This window comes from Botrytis sinoallii (assembly GCF_014898435.1).
Source record: "Botrytis sinoallii strain Bc 23 chromosome Unknown BSIN_012, whole genome shotgun sequence".
NCBI classification, from domain to species: Eukaryota; Fungi; Ascomycota; class Leotiomycetes; order Helotiales; family Sclerotiniaceae; genus Botrytis; species Botrytis sinoallii.
In genome coordinates, this window is record NW_024066039.1 from 1,207,210 (window position 1) to 1,218,370 (window position 11,161).

At 42.1% G+C, this 11,161-nt stretch overlaps 4 protein-coding genes across 4 annotated transcripts; 3 read left to right on the forward strand and 1 right to left on the reverse strand.

Moving 5' to 3' along the window:
• Positions 1-990: 990 nt before the first annotated feature.
• Positions 991-2,486, forward strand: EAF02_007296 (uncharacterized protein; the record flags this gene model as incomplete). The annotated part of the gene is made up of 6 exons (XM_038903344.1): positions 991-1,113; positions 1,168-1,242; positions 1,291-2,036; positions 2,089-2,221; positions 2,279-2,352; positions 2,405-2,486. 6 exons carry the CDS (start codon positions 991-993, stop codon positions 2,484-2,486), a joined length of 1,233 nt encoding a protein of 410 aa, XP_038756823.1.
• Positions 2,487-3,044: 558 nt separating this feature from the next.
• EAF02_007297 (uncharacterized protein) lies at positions 3,045-4,265 on the forward strand (the record flags this gene model as incomplete). The annotated part of the gene is made up of 3 exons (XM_038903345.1): positions 3,045-3,269; positions 3,328-3,843; positions 3,888-4,265. The coding sequence occupies 3 exons, from the start codon at positions 3,045-3,047 to the stop codon at positions 4,263-4,265; spliced, it is 1,119 nt and encodes a 372-aa protein (XP_038756824.1).
• A 3,119-nt stretch (positions 4,266-7,384) lies between these two features.
• EAF02_007298 (uncharacterized protein) lies at positions 7,385-7,949 on the forward strand (the record flags this gene model as incomplete). The annotated part of the gene is made up of 2 exons (XM_038903346.1): positions 7,385-7,743; positions 7,820-7,949. 2 exons carry the CDS (start codon positions 7,385-7,387, stop codon positions 7,947-7,949), a joined length of 489 nt encoding a protein of 162 aa, XP_038756825.1.
• Positions 7,950-9,051: 1,102 nt separating this feature from the next.
• EAF02_007299 (uncharacterized protein) lies at positions 9,052-10,557 on the reverse strand (the record flags this gene model as incomplete). The annotated part of the gene is made up of 1 exon (XM_038903347.1): positions 9,052-10,557. One exon carries the CDS (start codon positions 10,555-10,557, stop codon positions 9,052-9,054), a length of 1,506 nt encoding a protein of 501 aa, XP_038756826.1.
• Between the last annotated feature and the right edge of the window lie 604 nt (positions 10,558-11,161).

The window sequence follows — 11,161 nt, forward strand, 5'->3', positions numbered from 1 at the left end:
ATTGTACTTGATTTTGATGCAATATCAAACCTTAAAAGCCAATCGCAGTCGTAGTAATGAATCTGGAGTCTCTCGACATGGCGGGTACACCATCCCGTCACAATCTCCAGCGCATCATTAGGTTACGTCCATCTCGGATTGCGAATTTGAAATGATCCAATTTTCGACTTTTGTTGATAAATCGCCAAATAGAGAATTTCTAAGGCGAATATCCGGGCGTATATTAAGGGCATTGTTACTTCACGTTGGTTCTCCTGTGAAGTCACTGGCTCTGAATGGGGCGCTCTGAATGGGGCTTGGGGTGCACAAAAGCGTGGAAGCCAGTGTTAGGGCAATCTCCCACAGTTGGCCACCGATTTATTAGCATCTGAATCAGAGGTGGAAACATTGGCATGATTAAATTCACCGATGTGGTATAGATGCGGGAGATATGACGTCCTCGTGATCACGTGTTTGAACTAATATCTTGTCTTTCAGTCCAACTTCTTAGAAAGTTTGTGCTTCTTTTCCAAATACTTCAACTTCTAATGTCCCTAAATACGAAAAAAGATAGGTTCAAAATGAAAGAATAGGAAGCTCGATAAATGGAAATGTTTCGTTGTGGCATACAATGTGTTGTAAAGCAAACTCGGTGAACCATAGCTATGGCTATCATTGCTGTGTTGTTCAGCCTCACCATGATCTGGCAAATGTCAAACTGCAAGAGATCTCGAGCCCATCTCCACTCTTCATGCAAATCATCTCAGATTTTAAGATGTATTGGCTCAGCTGGCTCATCTAGCTCAGCTGAAACCTTGTGCAGATCAAGGGAGATTTTGAATGGCCAACAAGAGCACGGACTTCCCCACAGAGTCCGAACACTGTTCCCCCTATTATTGGCCGGCTACTTTACTGATTCGGGCTTGATGTTGCTTGAAACATAAAAGGTAGACAGACTGAAATCTTGATAGCTCTTGAACTCAGGTAACATCAAACTCGAAAACGATAAAGATGCCACCTCAAGCAACGGAACTTGGCAATGGAAGAACGTGGACGTTGGGTGACAAATTTGAGGCGAAGCTCCCTCATCATGAGGGTGTCAAGGCGTTGTGGGAGACAAAATGGAAATTCCCCGTAGATACTTCCCAAGATTGGTATGGTTGCGGCGAAAATGCTTACGTTTTATAGTGCACAAAAAGTGTGTATCCTTTCCATGACGGAAAATTCGAAGATTTCGAACCCATCTTCGAGCATCTAATTGCTGTGAGCTTCCCCATTCGTTTCCACTTTTCGATGATTGACAATTCTCAGAACAACATAAATGATGGATATGGTGATGCGTTCACTGATGCTTTCTTTCCAATCGCCGAAAAGCTTACTGCTCAAGGAGATAAGTTAATGGCTTCTGGCGATCAAGCTTCAGCATCAGAGCTCTATCTACGAGCCGCTTGTGTATATCGAATCGCACGATTTCCATACATCGGCAAATTTCCGAAGATAAGTTCCCAAGTCAAGTGGAAAGCGTGGGAAGCCCAAAAAGAGGTGTATATGAAAGCTGCCACGAAATGGGACTGCCCAGTAGAAGAGGTTTCAGTTGAACATAAGCATGCGGAAGAGCAAGATGAACTCTCGATACCAATTTATGTGAGATACCCTCCAGCTACTGAAAATTCGAGAGTGCCCGTGGTTCTTCTCTTGACTGGACTCGATGGATATCGACCGGACAACACAGTTCGAAGCGATGAGTTTATCAGCCGCGGTTGGGCATGTGTAATTGCTGAGATTCCAGGGACAGCTGACTGCCCCTCTGATCCAAGTGATCCTTCAGCTCCCGATAGATTGTGGACAAGTATTTTGGAGTGGATGAAATCAGGAGACAGATTTGATATGAGCCACGTGATGGTATGGGGTCTAAGTGCTGGAGGGTATTATGCCGTCAGACTGGCCCATACGCATAAAGATCAATTGAGAGGAGTTGTTGCACAAGGTGCTGCTGTTCATTACTTCTTCGGTAAAGATTGGCTTGAAAAAGCTGAAGGACATGAGTATCCTTTCCAGTAAGTTTTCTATTTGCAGGAGTTTGGAGAAATGCAGTCTGACATCTCCTAGACTTGGTCCAGCTATGGCATTAAAGCACGGGTATACCTCTATAGAAGAATTCAGGAACAACGTCCAAAAGAAATTCTCACTACTTGAAAGCGGAGTGATTGATCAGCCTTCGACAAGACTATTGCTTATAAATGTAGGGTTCTGATTGTATATGTGTGATAAACGTCGTGACTGACAGCTCATCTGATAGGGTACTTTGGACGGACTGATGCCGATCGAGGATTCGCAACTACTGTTTGAACATGGAACACCAAAAGAAGCTCGGTAAGTTACAAATTCATCTATAAGACCGGTGGTAGTTCGTTAACACTGTTAGTTTCTTTCCTGGTGCCTTACACATGGGTTACCCAATGGCCAATTCAGCAGTATATCCATGGATGGAGAGTGTGATGAAATAGAAAGAGGAATGAAATTATGCTGTATTTGAATAAAGTCAATGAATGGACGCGAAGTAGCCACCACTATCTCAAAGACCCTTTGAGATCTGCTCGTCGATGGACAAAAATGATCTTTTCTGCCTCGATGGACTTATGTAACATATCAGTGTAGCAATGAGTAAGATTCAAATAGTATATCGTCTCGTCATTGTAGCTTTGAATACGCATATTTTCATTGACATGGCTCCAAAATTCCAACTTTTAACCAACGTCGACAGTTGGAAGTGTTGAAATTGCACTCGAAGCACGTGCCACTCCCATGGTTTGATTACATAATCTCGTGGTGTGGCTCATTTTCCACTAACAAGACAAGGTCTCCACATATCCGCACTCCGACACGTCCCTAATTAGACGTGTTGTGACCTGAACAACTGCATAGATGCCAATGCCGGATATCGTCGCTCTCTCCTATCAGTCAGACTTAGGCGAGTGTACATACTTCTTAAGTTCTGACTGTTCAATTTCTTCAGAAAGAGTGCAAAAGCTGTGCATTGAAAGTTTCTTTTGAGAGCCGAAGCCATGGCTAGTCCTTTGGACACTGACTCTCCATTATACAAGAGAGTATCAAGATGCATTGCAAGTATGATACGCTTTCATCGAGCCAATGCTTCTAAAGAAGGTTTGTGTCCACAAGTCATCATTTCATGTTATCGTCTTCGACACCGATGTTCTCCCAAAGCACTATCATCTGCCCAATTACAAAAGGAAGAACTTGTCAAAAGGATTTTGAATCATATGATTGAGGTTAGTAAAATCACATCTTATGATCCTTACTGAACATTTTCTGAAAAAAAGAAAAAAGGCCAGTATTCTGGTGAAGATACCTCCAAAGGATACGCCTTCTGGAAGATATTTGCCGGCAACGGTAGAGCAAAGTTATATTTTGATCTCTGACTATGAGACGGAAAGCTGTAGACCAGGCGAGTCATGTGATGATCTACTGAGCCCAGGCACATCCGGGGCAAATCAAGTAGTGTTTGAAACGAGCGTCGCGGCACCAAATAGTATAATAAGTCGTGAATTTGTCTCCATGAGTGAAGTTGAACCAGATGCCACGCGCTTTTGCTTCCCAACGAATACCAACATTCTTGAATCTTCCACGGCAATACAAAGTAACAAACGGCGGCGTACATCCAATAACAAAGACAGTTCTCGTGGCATAGAGCGATCAGATGTTGGTGAAGAGAACCAGGCCAGCTCAAGATTGTTGACTGCTGTTCCATCATCTATTAGCCATCGAGTAGAATCAGGTTCACAAAGCCTTGAGACTGTTGTTTCGAACGAGACTCAGTCAAATGCCGAAAAGATTGCACAGGAGGTATGTACTTATAGGGCCATTGATTCAACTACTAACATTTTCAGGTTGCCAATCTCCCTTGGCTTACTCAAGGTCTGCAAGAATTGAGGGGAAAATATCCCGATGATCAATACGAGCTTGTTTACGAGAACGATCTACTCCAGATCAGATGTCACGACTGTAAAGGACGACTGTACAAGGTGCATTATCAAAATTGTGATGTTTCGAACATGGAGTGGCATGCGAAGTCGACTATACATGCCAATAGAGTGGAAGAAAGGTTGGCTGAAGCAGGAGTTGAAGCAAGGCTCACAGATGGCGTCAAATACAGACGAGAAGCCCTCGAAGCTGCAAAAAGAACTGCCCCACAAAGATTCCGAAAACCACAACCTAGACCCGTAGTTCCTAGACCTTCTGTTACCCAGCTACACTCGGCACAATAACATCCAGGCTCTACTTGGAATGTACCCTTGAATCAAGAAATTTCACAGCAACCTCGAACCAAAATCCAATATCAACCGTCTTTTACGCCAGGCCAAGTTCGACTCAGTAATCAGCAAAGACTCGAATCAGACAGTCCCAGCGCCACAGCACCTACTCCCCGACTCATCTTCGAAGACTCTAATCGATATGAGTCACCTTATCACACGATAAAACAATTAGAGTCGCGTGTCGAGGGCTTGGAACTTGAAAACAACGCTCATGAACGTACGATTTCTGTGTTACAAGATAAACTGCGCACACAACAACAAGTAAATAATACTCACCAATCTGTCATCAAAGATTTAATCCTCCGAGTCCAAGCGTTAGAACAGAAAGGATGAACAGCGAGAACCGACGCCCACAGTTTCAAATTCCGGATGCCAGTAACACAAGCGTTGATGAATCAGAGGAGTGGCGCAGGCGACAGGCTAAAACTGAGAGTGTGTTCGGTCTTGAAAATAGAACTATAATGACTATCTGGTGGATGTCGACCTGGGTTCTGATAATCGTGGAAAAATATGACAATGATGCAAGGCATATTATAAGCTGAGCATTCGTCAGGTATGGATATCAACTATCTAAACGGTACTATCTGTATGTGACACTATGTCTATTTCATATATTGCTGATGTTACAACAGTCTAGAAGTGTTCAAAGAAGAACGCGTCATGTTTACAATTTGGTAATTTACAGATACAAATAGCTAACCTTATTACCATCAATTTATTTGTCAATCGCCGACTGCATGAATTCTTGTCATATTGATACGCCAATAGTAATTTAATGTAAGTTCTGCTCGGGAAACATCGACCTAGACAAGAAAAGCTGGTAGGGTTACTATATGACAGACAAGTCCTCCAAAGAACCTGTGAGCCTGATCATTCCTTCCAGTTTTCCATGCGCATTCACTCACTATCGGGTAAAAAGTGAAGATCTGTTTCATTTCTACTATTTTTACTTAAACCAGTACAAATTCTGTTATCCAAAATACGCAAATATAAACAGCAATAGCTGAGAGCGATAAAATCCAACATTGTGAGGTGTTTGAGAAGAGAAACGGAAAATTCTTTATTTACTTGAGTCGAGAGTAAGATAAGAAGGGACTTCCTTTATACCCTCTGTGTTCAAAGGTTCTTGTTATCATATGTATCTAATCTACACAGGCAAAATCATATTCAGAAATTCTCAAATCAAGAAAAGCTACTAACTTAGCGACCTCGCTAGAATCCACTGCAGAGAATCTGATACAAGATCATTCACTATGATTCTCACTGTGTCTACCTTATTAGTAATTCTGAGATTACATCTGATACCTGAGTTCAAGGGACATCTGAAAGAGATTTTTACCAGGCAGGCTCAAGATTGGTAAGAATTTGAATACGCTTGCACGTCTTGGTACTAGGTATCCCAATGGCCAATCTACATGTATCATGAGATCTTCACTGACGCATTAAAGATCACCGAGCCCATGCCCTATTTTTTTTTCATGCATTGAATATCTGCACGGCTTTCTCAGGTATACTCTTTAACAAGTCTAATATTTCCTCCGACGAGATGTCGAATTTTGGGCACCGGTATTCAAAATCGGGGAAATGTAAATTGAAGAGTGACAAACGCAATTGAGAATTTTAGATATGTTTGAAAAGGTCATATACACACTAAAATTTAGGCCCGAATAACTTCGAGCACTTCTTTGGGGGAACCCAGCAACAGAACAATGACTTTTAGGATTTTCTACGAAACTTTCAATTCGAAATCTTTCTGTTGCTTTTCATTATTGAAAAAAAGTGCCCCTCACGTTCTCAATACACAACCGAAACCCTCATTCACGTCCACGTCCTAACTCCGACCGGCAAATTGTTTTAAACCTTTAATCTTAAAATAAACTTCCTTTTTTGTTCATTCCTCCTTTCATTCTATGAAAATCCTTCGAATCCTTATTAATTCAGGGCTGAGGCTCGGGCTGACTGTACTGTAGGGCTATTTATATAAGCTTATCGTATTTATGGGGTCCTCTCACACGAACGTTACATCACCGGTAAGCCTGATATTGTACACCTAACGAAAACAGATGGTATGACGGTCATAAGTGAAGTTGTAGCTTTCTGAAATTTAATTTCTCACATAGGATTTATTATCTCAGTATGATTTCGGAACTCGGCAGAAATTTTGAAGTCTCTTCTGCAAGGGGAAGGAAGATCGGATGTTCATTGAGCTCACGTGTGCAGAGATCTGCATTCATTCGATGACATACATATTCCATTTGATACTGACAGCATCGCAACGCATTAATGACTCAATTTGATCTTGATCTTCACAACAAACCTTTAAATAGAATTGGGATCGTCTCCTACCTCGCCGTCTACTCAGCCGAGGAGACCCGCTGTCAACTGAAGACGAAATTGTTGCGCAAGTTGCCATAGGAATATTATAGAATGGTCTGTCTCTAATCCGACAGGAAGATTTACGCTTGAAGTCGAAGCTATTCCATCTATTCTAAATTTGAGCCTCTGTACCAATATTTGAATGTCATTGATTTAGTTCTATCAGGTTGTGTTCAGATCCGGGTGAGGGGAAGCTCTGGATATCATGTTCACTGAGTTCTCCCTTGCTAATATTCACCGTCGTTGAGAATTTATTTGTATCTATTCATTACTATAAAGCAAGGAATTCCTGCAGATACCTCGTATCTTGAAGTCTGAAACTCCCATTAAGTGCCGCAAGTGATTATCTTGGCTTGGTGGCTATGCGGGGCATTCCTCAGAGGATCAGTCAGATTCATTTCTTTTGGGGAACAATGTAACACTCGAATTTTATGCTTAGTGACATACCTACGTCCTTCATTCTTGGCTTTGAGGCACATTCGTGAAGGAAGTTCCTACTGACAACTAAGTGAGGTTTGTAAGTGCTAAGCTGTAGATCTCCATGGCTCTCCTTATGACACAGATAATATAAATATCCTCAAATGTCTTTGCTATAACACAACTTTCATATACAACATTCTCTTCACTTCATTCTTTACTCTCAATTCAAAACACTATTATTAAGTTTATCTTTCGTTCCTTAAACTACAATCAAAATGAAGCTCTCTCCAATCGTCGCCTCCGCGCTTCTCCTTTTCCTCCCCGCCATCGTCTCCGCGGCCCCTACCTCATCTCCCGCTGAGATCTCTACCATAGAATCAGACCCTACCCAGCTCTTCGGTCGCGATGGCCAAACATGTAACGAGCCAAGACCCGTCATGACAGGCGACAAGACCAAAGACGATGCCGCCACGAAGAAATACAACGATCTCAAGAAAAAGATGGCGGACGCCACTACTGCCGCCCACAAGGGACAAACTGCTTGTCCCTCGACTTCGCTTACCGATTTCACTAAATCGAAGGATAAGACGAAGAGAACTCAGATCAAGACTAAGTGTGTCAACGGGTATCAAGCGTATGTATTTCCGAGTTTTCTTCTCCTGGGTTCTTGGAGTGATGATATAAGTTTGGTGACTAACTAGTGAGAATAGATGCGTCAAGAACCGCAAGGCAGCTAATACCGCATGCACTCAACTTGGAGGAACTGTTGACCAAGGTCACTTGACTGCCGTCACTGTTTGCCAATCATCGCTTGACACCTGGAAGGCAAAGAATCCTTAGATAACGGTTCAATTTGTCATATTTGACAGTTAGATTGTCTTTCAAAGTTGGGGATGAAGTTTGGGGAGTGTTCTATTCGATTTGTTTCTGTTTTGTCTTCTTCGGAAGAATTTTGGCATTGGAGGGTTGTTTCGTTTAAATGGAGAGAAATTGCATACTGGTTGGCTAGGGTTGGTTTTACTAGAAAATTGTTTTACAGATAGCATCAATACTTAAAGAAGCTCGTTTGCACCCTTAATATCCTTGTCTTGCTGAGTATGAAGTAGAAGTGTTGTTATAAATTTATTCCACAAGTGTTCAACGCCTGTGGGAAGCTTTTGGTCGGATCTGAAAAATTCTTGTGGGATTGCGCCACGGGTCTGGTAAAGCTCATATTTATGTCTTCTGTTTTCGAGCAGTCTAATTCTCAGTAATTCGATGTAACTTTGAAGAGCTAACTATCTATAAACGGCGAGTATGGAGAGATTTGTTGATAAACAGGAACTAAGGGAATCCATTGGGGCTTTGTTCTCACGGATATCTATTTGAAAAAAATTCTAACAGCCGTGAATCTTCAAAGTGCAAAAGACCATGATTAATTCGAACGACGATTGATGTTCGATAAAATATATAATCTGAATACTTAGTATAGAATGAATATTTGCAAAGTTTCAAGGGGTTTGAAACGATGGTTGAAAAGCTATACTCAAATTCAAGCCTCTCATCATCTCACGAATTTACACCCTCACTGTTGCATGTCTGACACAAAAACTCCTGTAGAAAAGTGTAAGAGATGAAAATATATCAGCCTCTTGTTGATATTAACATTGCTAGCTAAGCTCTGAAAAGTCTACCTTGGCATCTGATCTGACCACATATACATAAGTTGTCGCGATTTCTTCTTCTCCGGACATGATCGATCTAACATTTCTGCTATCAAGCATTACAACACTTGAGCAGTCACCTCATCGACTGGTCAAATTGGTTCCTCTACCCAGCCCCAACTATTGGCTGCCAGTCTTTCAAATGACCAGCCGGATATATCTGTAGACATGAGCGTGGCGCAAGGATTCTTTGCAATTCATAGAAATGTACTGTGCAAAGAAGTCTTTTTACATCACTGTCATGAGATTGAATCGTAATACATCATCTGAATAGCCGACTCCCAGCTGTTGTCGACTTCGTTTGCACCATCAATCCAGAACGACGATAGTTTTGGCGCCAATTTAAACATTTTCTGTGCGCAGCTTTGGACCGCTGCCCGGTCGAAATCTTGAACCTGCGATGCCCTTAGATAGGAATCGAAAATAAAATCCAGATTTTCGAGAGCAGGAAAAGTGTGTTCGACCGTGCCACTCATAGCCTCTTGCCAATCAAAGTTGCAGGATATTGTCAAATCTCCTAGATTGTAACAATATCGAGCGAGAGAAAGAATGGAGCTCCACGTAAGCAAATCGGAGCGGTCAAAAATGATACTCAAAGAGATAATACTGTCTCCTAATGCTTGAGCGACCTCGTCAATAACATCGTCAGTAATACCGGTAGTGGAAGGACGGTATGCAGGACCTGGTGGAGAGAACACGTCATCGTCAACTACTCCAAGCGAAAGAGAAGATAGTAAAGGGCAGTTTCTTGCAAGAATTAGAAGATCGCTGCCGCTGATTCGATTCCGTGGTCCAAATTCGACTTTCAGATTCGTAAGATGTGAGAAATTCGATGCAGATGCGAGGATACTGAGTGACGGAGGCAGATTTTGTAAAGTTATAGATAGATCCTCTAATTTGGGGACATGTTGAGCCAAGCATTCTAAATCACGCTCGGAAATGCCGGTACTCAAGTGGACGTCCAATTTTGGAAACAAAGGAGTAGAAGGGCTGGCGCGACTGACGGAGTCCATCCAATTGTTCTGAATATCAGGAATCTCAATGTAGGTCAGATTTGGAAGCTTGGCTATGGCTTCAAATGCCTCGTAGGACCAACTATCGTAGACCCCAGTTTGGATGACGAGGGCAGTAAGTGTATCCGCTCTGTTCAAAAATCGAACGAGTCCATCTTTGGATAGATTACTTGAGCTTATTTTGCTGAGATGAAGAGATTTTAGTCTTGGGCAAGATTGTGTTAGTTTGTCAAACAAAGCGTCGGAAATGCGGCTTCCTTGGTACACCGTGAAACTCTCTATGTTTGGTTGCGCGTAGTGACTGATAAACTCTCCCGTATTTAATTCAGTTGCGTTACTGGATTCGTGAAGGCTGAAGTCTTTCAAATGAGGAAATTGCAAGGAAGTGAGCTCCTTATGCCATCTTGCTTCATCGAGATACGCCTCATCACGACCCTCATCCTTCCCATCTTCTTCATCACTTTCTTCTTCCGAAAATTCAAGCACGTGTACAAAATCGGCGTAGTATTGCGCTCTCTCGGTATTTTGAATAGCTATTTGAGCGAGATGTTTAATATTTGGCGTCCCCTGTTCAGCAAAGCAGTAAGCTCCGCATGAGTACCACAGGATTCTACATGCTTCTTCTGAGAATGTTTTGGAGACAAAGAGGCAAGTATGAAGGAAGCCAGGGATTGACCTATTTGTCTCCAGAATTGTTGCAACAATTTCGGGGAGGAGAAGTGCGCGATGCATGGTGAAGTGTTGCAGTTTAGGAAAATGGAGTTGATCAGAGATACCAAACTACCGAGGTTGAGTGTATCTTGAGTAAAAAAACGAAAAGGTACCAAAGGCTTGTAAAACGACAAGAACGAGAAGAGGACTTGGGAAGAAGAGACCACCTATTTATTATTATCACCGCAATCCTACGCTAAGTAGGTAGGTACTGCAGGCAGTGAGATTTGGCTTGCTACATTCACCGAATTATAATCACGTGATTCTTACACTGCCACAGGATATGTTGGAATGTGCATGCCAATTATTTTTGGAAGTGAATCCACCCAGTATGATTTCAATCCATATATATCAAACTGATGGCATGAGAGCAGCAGTAGGCGTAGGATCAAAACAGCTACAGGTATAAGATTGGTTAGATGCCAATGTTATTAGAACCTCATGAGAGTATGGTTTCCGACAGCTCTATAACATTTTAGTCTTATGAAAAGAATCAAAAATCTATTTTACACTCCTACTATCCTCCAACCTATGATTTATGAATGAAACTCGAGGTATTGGCGGTCGCTCCTAGTGATGCTACTTTAAATTGATTGACAAGTCAAATAAACGAAAGTGTGAACAG